The sequence below is a fragment of the Pygoscelis adeliae genome, unplaced genomic scaffold (genome assembly GCF_000699105.1).
Source record: "Pygoscelis adeliae isolate BGI_AS28 unplaced genomic scaffold, ASM69910v1 Scaffold66, whole genome shotgun sequence".
Lineage (NCBI taxonomy): Eukaryota > Metazoa > Chordata > Aves > Sphenisciformes > Spheniscidae > Pygoscelis > Pygoscelis adeliae.
Window position 1 is genome coordinate 12010427 of NW_008825167.1, and position 16763 is coordinate 12027189.

Genomic DNA, 16763 nt, shown 5'->3' on the forward strand with positions numbered 1-16763 from the left:
CTCCTGCAACAGCAGCCTGCCACCAGCTGCCATCTCCACCCTCTCTCTCATCACAGGCGGAAGAGGGCTCACAGAGAATGGGAAAGAAAAACAACAGCTGAAACAATCACAATTTGTCCAACAGAGAGAATGGCTTCCATTCCTGCACATACCTTTTATAGTTGCCCTGACAGTGAATGGCTATCTCTATTGTTTTGCAGAGGCTGACAGGCTACAGTTTTCAGACCAAACAGGGTTGTTGAGGAGAAAGCTTAAACTCAGCAACGCTCTACTTCCATGTAGCTGTCTCCAGAAAGGTCTGCATTCTCTTTGGAAAAAGTCTTTTGCTTTATCCAGCCAAATAAGAGTTCAGTATTTGTTTCCCCTTTAGAAAAAAAATTAAAACATGATACACCTGGCATTTTAAGTTACCAGCGGAGGGCTCAGTGAAAGAAAACCCAACTTTGCAGTTGTTTTTGCAATTGAGATTTGAAAGCAAGCGTCATGCTGTAGCTAGGTGCTCCTGCCCCATCACTATTTCTTGATTTTGAGTTCAGTGCAAGACTTTTTCAGTTGGGGGAAATACAAGTAATGTAGGGGCCCGATTCTGGGGTCCTTCGTCTCAGTTTGTGATCTGCCTATGCTGGATCAACAAGCAGCCTGTACTATGACCTTTAGTTCAACGGAAGAGTATCTTTTCAGTTTTGTAGTCAGGATTTGCTATCCAACTACAGTATTAGTCCTTCAGTAATTAAAAGCTCAGGCTATATGCCAATAAACAAATCCAATGGAAGCTGAAGCACGAGCGCGTACCTCCACAGGCAGGCATCCAAACACAAGTCTTAATACAGGGTTGCTAGCTAACAGGCATTCCACAGGAGCAGTATTACAAGGTCTTCCAGGAATCAAGAAAATACCTCGTCCTACACATCACCTCTCAGACATGGTGCACAAGTTCTCGTGTGCAGGAAAGAATCAACTTGTAGTGGTAGGAGACTTCAGGAAATTATGCCATTTCCCTCCAAAAAACACGCATTTCACTAGCAGGCTCATCTCTTACAAAAAGCAGGATTTACCAGTGAGTTCTGTTCTTTGCCCATAGACATCTGCTTAACTCCCCTCCCTTTTATCATTACTTAAATGACAAGGATTCAACTACAACAGGAACCCACTGAGCAGATGCAATAGCAACTCTTCCAGATCAGACCTGGGGAACAATGGATGAATTGCACAGGGACTAGCATAACAATAGCAGAACAAAGTTTTATGGGCTAGACACTGGGAAATATTGTTCATTTGGATCTTATGCCTAATTTCAAACATGCCCTTTTCCAAAACTTCTCTTGTCCTTGCCTTGTTAATAAACAGACATGCCAAATTGCTAATGGAGAGATGCAGTAAGCACAAAGAAACCACGAAGCAAAATATTCTGCTTCTCAGATAAAACTTGTCAACTGTCCTAATGTGTATGCTGGTTTATGTGCCAGAGAACATCTATCTGATCACCACTCCTTAAAAAAAAAAATCAACATTTTTCCTTTTAAAAAGATGTTTCACCAAGTCATTGTGACAGGCAATTTTTTTCAGCAATTGAACAATGGTCCACAGTATGAGAAGCAGCAAAAGCATTTTATTTGCTGTATAATTAGTGTCATTAGAAATATGATTGATAAAAAAAAACAACACACAAGTCCACGCAGGAAGGAACGCTTAATAAAAACCAAAGAGCACTGGAGGGGTGGTGGTGAAGACTTAGCAGAGAGGTTTGTTTTTTTTAAAAAGTCTTCCAAAGTTCTGGACAGCAACAACTTCTTTTGGCCACTAGAGATGGTAAGAAATCTTCCTACCACTTTGCATCAGAGTGCCCTCCTCCACCCTTGCTGGACTGCTAGCTTCAAATGATTTAGATGTGCTGTAGAGCATGAGAAGGGAACTAAACGCAAGATCATGATCTGTTCGCATTAGGTAACAGCTTCCATGCAACTGTTCTGCACATGCAAAGGTATAAAACTTACTCAAACAGCCTTCTCAAAAATCACTTCAAGTCATAACAATGCTTCACTTTGTTTAATTCCTGTATTTTCAGAAAGGTGGTAGAAGTACTGCATTTTTTTTTTAAACAATAACATGCTTCTCCTCCTTCAAACAGAAAATATCTTTAATCTTTGAAACAGAATGATTTTTTAGCTGACATTGAAATGACCAGACATTCTTAATTCATGAAAGTAACAAATGTGTTTCTGAAGCAAGAAGTTGCCACAACGATTATTTGTAAACATTATACCCACAACAGTAAGTACATCAAAACCCCACACTTCCACCTTAAAATAAACCACAAAGCTTTGACATGAAATACATAAAAAGTTTATTATGTATGTACCCCATTTTGTTATCTGGAGGAGAAAATCTGAGGCAACAGTTTGGTGCAGTACAGAGAAGCAAAGCAATATACAGTAGCTGCACACAGCTTGATTGGTTTCAGATCACAACTAAATACTCTTACTATGACCGTTAGTACAGAAATGTTCTGTAATTAGAAAAAATGAGAAGTATTACTCTCATGCTGTACAGTCTCATGTTTCTTGGTTAGAAAAGAACAACTGATTGAGTTTGAATCTTTCACACCTGAATCTTTCACACCAACTTGCTCGGCTGTTGCCTCTGGAATGTTCAGCACAAAGGTTAAGCTCCAGACATAATTTAAGTGCTTTTCATGTGCAAACTGTTACTGGCTAAAGCTTTCAAAGTACATTTAATTACAGATATGAACACCCTGTAAAGATATGAGGATATGATAGCAGACCCAGAGGCCAATACAGATTCTTTAAGAGAAATGCTATGTTCCACTGCAGTAGTTCTAGTCCCTGATTAGGTCCTTCCAAAGAGAGGGCTTATTTCAATTGTAGGAGATAGACCACTCTTTGACAGAAGCATCATGGGATGTTGTTACCAGAGTATGTTCATCCAACCACGCCAAGCCGCTTACATGATGTAGTCTGTGAGCATCTGTATGGCAGTGCAAAATAACAGAAAAGAATTAGGAAGGCTAGGCTGACAAAACAACTTTAGCACATATTCCAAATGTGATTTTCAGCTGCATTAAATACTAACAGTGTATTTTAAAAGTGACTACAAAATAACATAACAGACGAGCTTTGGCTATTGTAGCTAGAGAGAGATTAACATAAAGGCTAAATTAGTTTGGGAACAAAGCCTGCTTACCATTAGTTCTAGAAAACAGATACTGTGTTGAATTTCAAGAACTACTAGCAACTTTCAAAAGTAAGATTTTGAAGAAAACATACCTGGTATCTTGACTCTGGTCTCTGGATCACTTACGGTCCAAACATATACCATCATGTCCATGCCTCCAGAAGCAAAGTGTTCATTGTCTGGTGACCAGGCAATACAAACAATTTTTGCATGGTGTCCATAAAAGACATTATGTTCCTATTTGAAAATTAGAGATACAGTGTTATTTCATTAGTTTAAAAGCCAGTGATTTCCTGAAGTAACTTAATGTGTAGCATCACAATAGGCTACTGCAAGACTCCAGACAAGGCACATCTCAGGTGCAGATGGATACCCTAAACCAAGTGGTAGCTTCATTTTACGCTATTTATTTAAACACTTATCAGGCCAATAAAATCCAAACCTTTTGTAAAAAACGCTAAGACTTTTTCTATGAAAAAGCTTTCATGCTGGATCTGTAAAGTGCATATGCAACACGTCACTTCTTGCTTAGAGGCTGTTTCTAAAACAAAAAATTCTTTAAATTTTTACTTAGAAAGTGAAACGTTTTTGTGGAATGCCATCCTGCATTTTTTACTTCAGTGTGGTTTCGGTCAAAGCTTAATGACTTTATAGGCTGATACACATATTGACTGCTCAGCTGAAAGGTGGAAATTGCCCATTTTTGGTTCTTGGTTAAAAGACACTACATTGAAGGATAAAGCAAGATTCCCTGCCCTAATATATCCCTTTCATTGCTTAGTTCTTACCATGGAACTGTGTGCCACAGCCAGCAGAATTTTATTGCCGAGTCTGCTTAATTTACTTCATTAAGTTTTATTGTACTTCATGATTCTTAACAAATTGAGCCTGCATTCTTGTCCGTTTTGCAAAAATGCACAGAAATTCTAACAGGCATGCGTGTATTTCGTTGACTTTTCTTCCTTGAAAAAAGCCACACTAGTGATTCAGCTGACCCGGATAAGGAACCTGCATACTTCATAATCTTTTGTATTTAACTACTGCTAGCCTGTGGAAATCCAACCCCTCCCCCATTTAACTATGTGTTTGTTATTAGATGGGTTTGAGCGTTCTCCCAGTAGCCAACCTATGCTGTACATTTCCTCACTTATTCTTATGATCTGGAGGCTTCAAGTAGGCTGCTGTGAAAAAGCAACACTAACTCAAAATAGCAGGTAAACAGACAGTCACAGAAACACCAAATATACATCAATGATTTAACAATTAAGTCTCACCAGCTACACTATATTTCACCTCAACAGATTTAGACATGAGATGCCAGTCAATGTTTTTAAACAAACAAAACTCCCGATACAACAATTCTTACCGCATAGCCATCAGTGACACTGAAGACAGTGACAACTTTGTTTGCATCACAGACTGCAAGAAAGGCACCATTGTGAGAATATGCCAGGTCAGTAACAGGACCTTTAGCTTCCAAAGACTTATCATTTTTCAAAGAGGTTCCTTGGATTGAATACAGACGGACATTCCCATCCTGCAAGTTAATAGTGAAGAAGGGAGGGGGAAGGTATAAAAGTCACTTTACAATAGAAAGAGGAAGTGTTACTGAGTTTCTGGAACTTTTTGCATCAATTCTGTCTGGTAGTGCTTATATTAAGAAACAGTTTAAAGAACCTGCCATTTATGCTGGCTACAATCCACCAAGTCTAGAATATAGACCCGATTTCTACAATTTGCCTACTTTAAGCATACACTGGGTAAAAACAATTTGACAATTTAAAAAACAGCAAATACAAGATAAAAAAAATGAAACAGACATTAGGTCACAATGGTGGGAGAACCTGGGGAATGAAAGCCAAGGAATACCAGTTACACACAGTTTACTTGTTACAATACTGCTGCTGTTACAAACTGCCACCTACAACTTCTCAACACAACACACCTACTAGTATTAAATGCTTCTGTTACTAGTTCCAGTGTTCAAAGTAGTACAGTTTTAGGAAGTGCAACCTTACCGCTCCCCCCACTGCTGCTGTACCTCCTCCAGGGTGAATGGCTACAGCTTCTGGCTCATAGCCAAGGTCATCAATTGCAAAACATTTTTTCTTATCTTTCATCAAGACAATCTGTAAATAGAAAACCAGAAACTAAGACCCTTCTTCAAAGTGCCTAATACAAAACTATGACTAAGCCACATTGCTTAGTCATAACTACAAATCCACTTGGATTGCTCAGAAATTTACTGTATTCTGATCTTAAGGGAACAGTTCCATTCTTTTTTTAGAAAAAAAAAGGAAACGCCTATGTGTGGTGACTAACTAATCTGCTGTACTGGAGTACTTATGTGCTCTAAATTAGGTAGTGCAGTGCATGCTCTACTGCCTTCAGCTTCGCCTCATTCGGTCTGAACATGAAAGAAACATGGACAAAACAGTAGTTTTAGCAATGCTTATTCCCTTCCTGGTTTACTGTTAAAGGAAGGGAGGCAGGACCAAATTAGTAGCAAGTTAATACTGCAGTGTTAAATTTTAAGGGCTATTTCTTATCCAGTTCTATACTACGGACAACTGGAATTATAATTCATATGGAAAACAGGTTTGGACAACACTACTAAAAGCATAAAACCAGCATCCATACAGAAGGCATAAATCGTTAGAAGTTAAGCATGCTTTGATAAAAGATAGCCCTAGTGCAATCTCTCTGGTTTTGCGTGATCTGAATACTACAAGCAAGCTAGAGCTACCTATGCTGTACAACAGCATTAGTTAATTGGTTAGTTGGATTAGTTAAAAAAAAAAAAACAAACCACCAATGCAGGAGGAAGACATCCTTCCCCCCCGATCATGTCACTGAACAGATCAGGCAAGAGCATGATTCAGTCTGGTGTAGCCTTCCAGAACAAAGCTGTATTGATAACATTCAGATGCATCCACACAAGGGACCATGTGAAATTTAAATCTATATATAAGACTGTCAAATTGGTACAGGATGCAAAAGACAAGCCTATCAAGTATCCTGCTTAATTATGTTCCCCGTAGCTCTTATTATGAAATTCTGCAGACGTGGAAGGTGATCCCACACTAAATAGGTTTGTCAGAAACCATCATGTTACCATACACGGCATTATTAAAGAGCAATTGCATTGATAAACCACAAGTTAATACTTACTTGTCCAATGCATAGAACTACAGTATAACCACCAGGACCCACAGCTAAACATTTTGGTTGAACATCCATTTTCACAGCATCCTGGCCACTGGAGGAAGGAGTGCCAAGGTGGAGAAGTGGGAAGGACAAAAGAGAAAAAAAATTATTCCATGCCTACCATTATTTAAAATTGCCTATTCAAATAATCGCCCACTAATGATCAAGAACATGCATTATTTATTTATTTTTAAAATAATCTGCAAACTTTCCTTCTGTTTACTGTTTAAAGCATTAGTATCTTGATCAGGTAGTACACGTTCAAAGTGAAAGTCAATGTTACTACACTAGAATCTAATTTTTTTTTTTTAAGGTAACTAGGTGATCTTAATAGGATTCCTGAAAGTTTTTTTGCTTCAGCTGTGGTTTCCATGAAGAAACAGCTGTGTCCCACCCCTCCTAACCACATTTATTACTAATATTCCTGGGTATTTATGAATCATAAAACAGACACTCTTCCCATAGTCCCCTAACTAAGCCACTCGATACAAGGCAGATCTCTACCTAACCTGCGGAAGGGATGAGAAACTGAAAAGCCTGGGATGCATTTCTTGTTGTCACAGAAAAAAAGCAGGGCTAGTACAGCAATCATTTCTACAGTTTCCATGGTAACTTAAAACCTGAATAAATTGCAGCATAAAATTCTTTACTATATAAATCAACAAAAACCTCTTGCTGTAAAATAATTAGGGCTGCAATACTACAATAAAAGGCAGCATTTTCACTAACCTGTAGTCCCTCTTGCTAAGGTTGGTATAGCGCACAGTGTCATCCATACTGCAGGTGACCAGCTGATCCATTTCATCCACTGCCATTCTAGAAACCTGGTTTGTATGGCCTTTCCCAGAAAAGCCATCATTCTCTCCAGTTTCAGAATCCCAATAATGTGCATAATAGAATTAAGGAACATTTGAAGATACTGGTGTAGTCAGGTACAGCCTCACAAAGAGTTAAATAATTGACAGAATAGCTAAGGTTAGAAGGGACCTCTTGAGATTGTTTAGTCCAACCTGCTGCTCAGTATCAGCTACAACAGGCCGCCCATTCCATTGGGTTTTGAGTATCTCTAGGGATGGAGACTCTACAAGCTCCCCAGGCAACCTCTACCAGGGTTCAACCAACCTCACACCCTCGAAATACTTATTAAATGAACCCTGAAGTTCTGTAATGAGCTAAATGACATACCACAAATAGTAGCAAATACTGGAACAATTAGCATTAGGTCTGAGAATAGGAAATACTTTTTAAAGAATTATAGTTAGAAGTCCTACAACATTGGCTTTCCCTGATGTTGTATGTTAACATCAGTTTGAACTATTAACACTATACTATAGGTTTGTAAAAAACTAAGTCCTATACTTATAACAGTTTATGCCATTGTGACACCATTTTAATGCATCACAGCAAGCAGGATGAAGGACTGCAGTTTTATTTATAAGCTTCAGAACATTGAAGAAAAGCCAACAGTCTTCTAGCTGAACACATCCCAACCTCACCTTTTAACATGCCCTTTGGGAACGAGACTGCATTCCCAATGTTTTGCTCCAGAAACCAACAGGACTGAAATAGAGTCTCAAAAGAAGTACAAGTTCTCTTCAGTAGTGAGAAAGCCTGATGACATTTGGGATACCAAATAAAGAACACAATCAATGTGTCACAGAACTACAAAAAACCCCACACCTTAATACAAGTGGGAAAAACACAACTGTAAAGAGAAACGCATGTTAATGGGTCAGAGCTACATCAACAAGAATTTATCTTTCTTCTCCTGAACGTCTAAAAAACAAGACACATGACTTTCAGCACATGCTAAGGTTTACCTATCACATGTAACAGCAATAGACAGCAATACATATTTTGCCTGTATGATGGAATACAAGGAAAGCTACAAGAGGCTAATTTATATATTTATTTGCTCCTCCATGCTAACAAGCTATCTACCACAAAGAAGTGACAACTGGAAATTAAGAACTAGCTTATATTTAGCAGGCAAGTTTAAAGGCAACCAGTAAAAATAGGCAAGTTGGGGAAAGCAAAACAAAATTCTTCAGACATAAAATATTCACTGTGTCCAATAAACGTAAGTTTTTGTCATTGGCAAAGCTTTTTTTTTGTCCTAATGAGCGCTCTCAGACTATAAGACTAGAACAAATATCACAATCATTCAAAGGATATTAATATGACCATCATTACTTCCAGAGTAAATATAGGACTTTCCACCGTTTTTATGCACTGTAAGACACTGAATTGATTTACTATGACCCTGTGAATGGGACACAAATAATAATTATTGATGGGCAATTTTTCATCTTAACACATACATAAATCAAACCTATTTGAGAAGAATTACAGGTTATTCAGAAAATGATATGTTATTTTATTCACAAGCATTAAAAGTCACCGAGAATACAAATCACTAGTTAATGGTGCAGTCATTTAACTGTTGCAGCACTGCTATTTCCATGTACTACTCCTTGAAGAGAAGGAATAGGCACTGTGAATATCCTTATTAGCCTGCTGGGCCAAAATACTTTCATGGCCTTTTCATCAACAAAGTTTGCTTTTCAGGCACCTCACGATTCAGGGAAGAGAACTAAATACGGCCATGTTCTCACACCAACTGCCGGAATTATAGCAGCAATAGCAAGAATCTGGGACATTTGTTTCTAGTTCATGTAAAAATGTAAGTTCCCATGAGAGTGCTGTGTCAGCGAACTCTTAATTCCTAAAATTAAAGCTCAATTGCACAGTAGCCCTAGTCACCTTGCTCACAAAACACTAGCTCTGCTAGAATGAGACATCACTGGTAGTTTTCTATCTATGCTGTATTTCTTTTCTTATCTCAAGAATGCTTAAAAGCTGCTATCAGAGATAAATTGATAACCTTAATTAAAACCAAAATCAGTCTGTATATTTGCACAAAGCGCATGTAACATTTTAACGCATGTAACGTTTTAACTTCTTGATTCATGTGACTTGCAAGAATCAGTCACACATAGCTTGTCTGGCAATGCTAATTTAACAAAACCATTTTTCAAGTTATTATTCCATCTAGACAACTTCAACCACTGAGTCATTTATTGCAGAAACCAGTGCAACAACAGAAGTTTAACCTACCTTTATAACACGTAAAGGCTTGTTTGGATTGTTCTTGTCCAAATAATTGATATAGCCAGACAGGGAGATAGTCAGTAAGTGGTCTTTCTGCCACAAACAACCCAGCTGCTGATCCAACACATTTGATCCCATGTTAAATGTATTGACAATAGAATTAGCACCAACATCCCAGATTTTAGCAGTTTTATCTCCAGAAGCAGAAAGCAACTGACTACTGTCAGGGCTCCAACTAATCTGTAAAAACAAATGTCACCACAAGATAGTAAATGCATTTATTATTGGAAGACTTCAGTCCATGAACTTGGTAATGAAATACTACAGACCATTTGTACAAATGAAGTGATACTTACAGCATAAATACCTCCATCATGAGCTTTGCCTCCACCAAGAGCACACACTTTCTCTCCAGTCTTCCCATCATAGACAAAAATCTTAAGAGAGCACACAGACATATAACTTAAAGGGAAAAGCAGTAACAGAAAAAAACCCAAGAACTGAAACACCGTTACTTGCACTGCACAGATCATTCTTTTGTTACATGGCACGCTTGCAGGTTTAGCAAACACCAGATTTTTGAAGAAGAGGCACAAGTATTCCTGCATTCAATATTTAAGACTAAACAAATGAGATGACAATTGTAAATAATCACAGTAACCCACTCTGTACATTGGATCCTGACATTTGAAATTCTGGAAGATGTTACATTTTTGACTCCTGCTGTGATGGCAGCTGCTTAGCACTGCAGTCATGGGAATCTGTCGTCTTAGAAGGAGGAGCTACCTATGGTAACAATGTCATTGTCAAACCTGCCCTCATCAGTAGGGAGCCCACATGGAGCTGGGTTGCTATCTATGAGTTAGCATTTCAGCCAGACTTCTCAGCATCATAACAAGGACATGCATATTCCAAAAGTCTAGTAAGTTCCTGCCAAAATAACCTGTAAGAGAATACGCTAGGGAGATGGAATGGGGGAAAAAACTGAGTGAGAATAGTCTGTTTGACATCAGTTGTTACAGCTTTATAGGAGGATACTTAAATTTTTAAGCCAGTCATTTCTTGGCATAAAAAAAGAAGCAACATAGATTTTACAATACTAATCTATTCCCAAAATGCACAAGAAAATCTTCTCATGCTAAAAATCACTACAAAGAGAGTTCCTTGTTTTTTACCTGGCCATCTGCACTAGCTGTAGCAAATCTGTTCCCATCCGGAGAAAACCTCACACAGTTCACAAACCGTGTATGGTCCTGTAGGAAAAAAAAAGTACGAATCAGCACATAAAATAAGAACAGACCTTTTTACATAGAAGATAATCCAGTAACAATGAAGTTCTCTTAGATGCCAGCCATGAATTAGCTGTGTAGGAGAGGTTTGTTGTAGAGAATTGCTATGGAACAAGTCTAGACTCTATCAGAAGAGGATCATGGGGATCAAGAATAGTCCAGGGAAGAAACTGTGACATCAATACTGATGTAGTTCAAACAGCTTAGCACACCACCAGGTGAATGAGTACCCAGTTTCAGGCATAGGTAGGAAAAAACCTCTCAGCTGCAGCCTAGATGCAAACATGGGATTCTTCCCTTCTGGTCACTGAATTCTTCTGCAACATTCTCCAGATTTTGACTCTTGCTTCATTGTATAATTAAGTTTTATACACAGAAGGGTACTTTATCCTTCTTATTGTAAAAAACACAGGCATGAAGAACAAATTATTATTTTAATGGAATTCCATTTCTGGGAGATTGCATTAGTGGTAGCTCTGTAAAGTAACCAGGCAAGACTGATGTATGCTCCCCAAATAGACTATTTACAAATAGGAGACTATTCAAACCATGCTAACTAGAAAACACACATTAAATAGGGAAGGATCACAATGAGGCCAAAGCTCCCATGCAAAGAGATTTGAGAGACTATTTTTAGAATTATGAAAGGCATGTTCTAACCTACTTTCTTTTTTTTTTCCTGATTTGAGCTCAAGCTCAAATCTAAAACCAGAATCCCATAGATCAACTCAAATACCACTTTAAAAGGAAGACTACATCACATACCAGTCTAAGCAGCACTGGTAAGCAATTCAGATTTCAGAGTTCCAAAAGAACCAGCTTAGTAAAATGCAAGTATCAACTTAAGTTCAGAAATATATTAGGCAACTACATCATTTCATTGGATTGCAGAGCTCAAAACAATTCCTTTTCTAGAACTAGAATGGAATCCTTACTAAAGTCAGCATATGAAAACTACACAAGGCACAGACTTAAGAAAATAAAAGGCCTACTACTGTGTTTTTAATAAAATAAGAACGAAACATTTTGAATTTACTACTGCAATAACATCCGGTGTCTCTGCAATAGTTTTTTTGAGGCAAGAGACATGTCTTCTGCCATCAGAAACAGCTGCAGAAGCTTTTGGCTTTTTATTTTCTTTGGCCTCAAGTAACAATGAATATCTTAAATGTGGTAGTTCCAGGTTTTGTTTCATTTACGTAAGAGATTTTAACTAGTAGAATAATAAAAAAACAAAAAGGAATGTAGAAACAGAAAACTGATCACAGTAGTTACATACCCATTCCTCATTGTATAATTCAGTTACATTTTCAAACATCTACACTCACCCTTTCTAAGCTACCCTGGGATTTCAGATTTGAGCACTCTTAAGCAGATTGGAAAATTCCATTCACACCACCACATTTCTTGAATCAAGCACCCTGGAGAGCATTAAGAAATTCTATGCAGGTCTGCGTAGCAGACTGGGAAGCAGAGCTCAGAAAGTACCAATAGGGCCAATGAAATGTCCTACTTCTTAAGTTACGGAAGAGAATGGAGAGCCATAAAAAAAATTGGTTAAGAAGAAAATCTGAAGCACTTTTTCCAATCATTTATTTCAGTTTTCTTGGCCTGAGATGAGCCTTCAGTTACATTCATACACGGGTTTAAGAAAGCCACCTGACATCAACTATGCCTCAAAAGGGGGAGCTAAGAACTTTTGTTATAACAGCTAGTTGTGACAAGAACTGCAAGCTTGTTGGAAAGCTTTTAGTCAACTTGCTGCACAGTTTAATAGAGCCATATCTAAACTTAAACTCACACTTATTGTAAACTTGAACTTGAATGGCGGTCCCTCAAAGAAAGCGGCACAGTTGTCATCACTGCCAGTTGCCAGACGATATGGTCTTGTTTGTTTAATGTCCACGCTATTGATCACTTTGTTGTGCCCAGTAATCTCGCCAACAGAAGAACCACTATCCCACAGGAACACTGCTCCAAATCTAGTTAGAAAAGCACACGATAACTACAATTCATAAAAGTTACATGTAGATTAACTCCTTGAGCATCTGCAAACAGTAGATTTGAGTGCACGCAAAGAAAAGAAATTAGGTCATCTCGTTAATCTCACACAAGCGCATCATAGTTCCCTGAAGGATATTTGAGATCTTGCTCGAGAGAGAATCTAATCTTCAAGAGACATTTGCTGAAGGGGACAGACAAGCAAGTTTTATGTATAAAGTTCCTAAAATTCAGAGATCCAAACGATATTCTTCAGTAAGTCTGTCAGTTTATAAAAGAAAGCAGTAAGTTATTCCATCTGCCTAGTCACTACACAGAATGCAAAAAGCTAGGATAACAATGATATCTGATCATTTATCTGATTATTTAGCCTAGATTGGGTACCATCATTTTTACAACTATTATTACTTAAAGGTTAAGGAATAAGAGTCATACCAGAATTTTTGTTGGTTCTTACTTTAAATCACCTTAAAAAAAATTTCAGTATAATCAATATAGTGACATTAAACTGCCAGAGCATCACTATTAAAAAGGGGTTCTATAGAATCACTTCAAGAAAGTTCTAGGTTGAAAGTACATCCATCTAATAGGAAACTGGCAGACTTTTTGAAGTAGGAGAGCAAATTTGCATACTACCTACCCAGGCACAAGGGACTGAGGACAAAGAATCTCTCTCAAATATCAGGACACAGTACATGATGGTGATTTTAAAAAAATGGTGCAGGGGGTCAGGGAACACTATCACACCATGTTTTTCAGACCTTTAGGCATAAGACTACCTGGTCTGGACTCTGCCTTAAAGATCTGTCAGTCTTTAAACATTAAAGAAAAGACACAAACCTGACTGTAGTGGGCACCTCATTTAGTCAGACAAGGACAACTGGTTATGATTTTCTTTTAATTACCATAATAAGGCCTAAAAATATGGGCATGTTGCTGAGGAAGAAAATTCAGGTACGCTTTTTTCTTTTTCTCTTATTCAATCATGGCTTCTCAGTTTGGGAAGGGTGAAAGAAGAAGAAGAATTGTCTTGTGGTTCTCCCTTCCTACTCTATCAGAATTAAGACAAAAAAAAAATCCACCAAAAGTCATACTGAACAGCTATCACTGAATGCAATACCCACCTCTAAAAAACAAGCAAGACCCACACAATTTTAAACTGAGCAATTCTAACAGAACTGTATTTTCTAAGTAGTTCTACAGCTGTCAAATACTGCATAAAGAATTCTGCTGCAGAACAGCACACCTTGAAGCCTAAACAGGGAACAAGCCATGATTTTCTTTCCTTGAAAAATTAAAAGCTTTCTGCAAAGAACCTGCTTTGTTAGAATAGAGGTTTACAGTATAGGTATGCATATATATATATACACACGCGCAAAAGAATTACTCACTTTTCCCTTCCTTCCCCAACCACAGCAATTCTCTTGCTGTCTTCAGTCCACGCAAGGTCCTTTATTTTTCCTGCAAACGGCTGATACTCATACTTCAGTAGGTGTTCCCTCTGTGTAGTATCCCAGATTCTCAGCTTTCCAGAGACATCTGCCATAATAAAATAGAATATAACTATTGTTGTTCCAGCATGACTCAGTCACATGACTCAGCAATCTGCCAGGATACAGATTTTCAGCTACACTGAACATTTGTGCTAGGGACCTATTATCTTACCCTATTACAATTACTACAAATCACTTGATTTAGGAACACTGAAGACTACATCCGTTTCACTGAATTATGTTTCTAACCAGATATTAAGGTTCAAGATACACAGCAATAAATACAACACGCAGAGCCAACTTTTGCAAACAGACACGTGAAAAAACTGAACAGTAAGAGGGTAGGAACTCTAATGTTATCAGCCAGTATGTGTTAAGTACCTGTGTTACACAAAAAAAACCCCAGACCAGCCCCACCTCCCCAGAAGCTACAAGATAGCTTACCCACACTTCACTGGGAAGTAAGCCACCCTATGTCTACAGTAAGAGAGCAATCTCGTGGACAGTGGCTGATGCACTAAAATTCATACTTCAGCTTTTTTGTACCTTCAAAGCAAACCTGTTTTGCTTACAAATACCAGGTATATGTAAACATACAAAGAGATTTCTGCCCATAGAACTTGATTCATTCACACTCACGGCATACTTTTTCTATACAGAAGCACGTACATGTTGCATGTGGACACCTGCACTATATGGATTACTACAAAGGAATCCAACACAATATTAAAAAATGGTAATGTCACAAGCAGCAGACATAGCACAGGTCATAACAATTTAAGATGTAATATAATGAAAGCTTCCTTGGTCACTGTTTCCTCTCAGTATTACACAGCCCTAGAGCTTGCTTCTATTCAGAGCAATTACTGTGGTGCAGCACTGTAACCAGAGGAATTGTTCTATACACAGACAGGTTTACACATCTCTGATGAAACCCACACAACAAATTCTGTGTGTATTGGATCCTTCATAAAACCCACTGTTTCAGAATAAGCCACATGCTAAAATAATACCTTTCACCTCAGCAGAATGTTTTAAAGTTCTGTTCACCGCTTACTGGTGTACCTTTACAGTTCAATTTAAACATACGGCAACCCTGTATCTTTGGGACCTGATCATGGACTCATCTTCTCCACTTCTGCTAAAAAGACAGATGCAGAATCCTCCATTTTTCATAGAGAATTTGTTATTGAGGCAAAATTTTAACGTGGACTTCAAAATCTAATAGATGGAACAAACGATTAATAGATAGGACACATATAGCTTTAACTTTGTGGTATCTCCCATTACTATATCTGTTATGACTGCAGTAAGAGAAATTATCATAAAAGCCACAAAGCATATTGCCAAAGGTCTGTCTCATCAAGTACATGAAGTATTAATGCAGGTTGCATGGCTAATGCAAATTTCTCTATCTCTATAGATAGAGAAATGAATCTTACATGTTATACTTAGGGTGTTTAAGCTGTTTCTGACACTATCTTCAGACCCCATGCTCAGCAGTATCACAAAACTATTTATAAATGAGATACAGAAGACTTTTAAAAGGGAAATATTGCAGCTTAAACTCATTTACTTGGGTATGACAGACAACTTCTGAGAAGAGTCAACTGAATACTCCCCCCCCCTAGAATCAAGCAGCTTCTTGAAAAACTTCTTCACAGATCAGGCTACGTATATATTACTGTTCTTTTACAGAGGACTGAAATCTACAAGGCTACTTGAACAAAATAGATGGTTATTCTGAGGATTAAGTACAGCACAAACCTAGAGCACCAAGTCTGTAGAATAAAGAATGCAAACTGGATTTTAAGGTATTCAATTTGACATATGGTCCACACACAAGACTGAGCCAAGAAAATCCTGGCTCTGGTTCCTTTCAGATGGGGTGGGGGAAGCAAAAAAAAAACCAAACCCACCACCACTGTGCTATCAGTGTTCTTAAAGCTTCTCCAGTACTCAAAAGATACGTATTCTAATACAGCTTTCTGATATGCAGGAAGCCAAGAAGGAAAGAACATTTTAAAAAATATTGTTTCCTTAAAATTGCTGAGAGAGAAATTCCCATTCTACTAAGACCTGTGCACGAGTCTGGACTCCCTTTCTAAGGAGCTCATATTCAGAATGTTTTATTTTCAGATATATTACTTAAAAAGTACTTCTGTATTTGGGCACATTACTTGCTTCTGAAGCATTTCTAATTGACAATGGTAAGCAAATTTAAAAAAAATTCCATAGATTAACCGCAATTATTTTTAAGAAGTGGAAGTTATAGTATTTTATTTATCAATATTCTTCAACCATATACCAGTTGTCCTGAAAAAAGATCAATTATTTGAAGCAAGCTTCTATTAAAAAGGGTTTGTTTAGTTCTTTGTAAGTCATCAAAAACTGTAGTCATTTCCACTAACAATCCAGGAAATTCATGCTGTAGAAATTCATGTTACCCATTCTGACTATTGATTCACAT

The 16763-nt window shown here is 37.8% G+C and overlaps 1 protein-coding gene across 1 annotated transcript in view; it reads right to left on the reverse strand.

The window, feature by feature from the left end:
- Positions 1-1591: 1591 nt before the first annotated feature.
- WDR1 (WD repeat domain 1) overlaps positions 1592-16763 on the reverse strand; it is a 36460-nt gene continuing 21288 nt past the window's right edge. The window contains exons 4-15 of the mRNA XM_009328897.1: positions 14192-14339; positions 12601-12781; positions 10686-10763; positions 9867-9947; positions 9517-9750; positions 8575-8662; positions 7129-7285; positions 6364-6451; positions 5211-5321; positions 4559-4729; positions 3285-3429; positions 1592-2985 (exon numbers count right to left, since the gene is read on the reverse strand). Coding sequence (XP_009327172.1) covers positions 2876-2985; positions 3285-3429; positions 4559-4729; positions 5211-5321; positions 6364-6451; positions 7129-7285; positions 8575-8662; positions 9517-9750; positions 9867-9947; positions 10686-10763; positions 12601-12781; positions 14192-14339 — 1592 coding nt within the window. The 3' untranslated portion in view covers positions 1592-2875. The remainder of the gene's footprint in view (positions 2986-3284; positions 3430-4558; positions 4730-5210; positions 5322-6363; positions 6452-7128; positions 7286-8574; positions 8663-9516; positions 9751-9866; positions 9948-10685; positions 10764-12600; positions 12782-14191; positions 14340-16763) is intronic.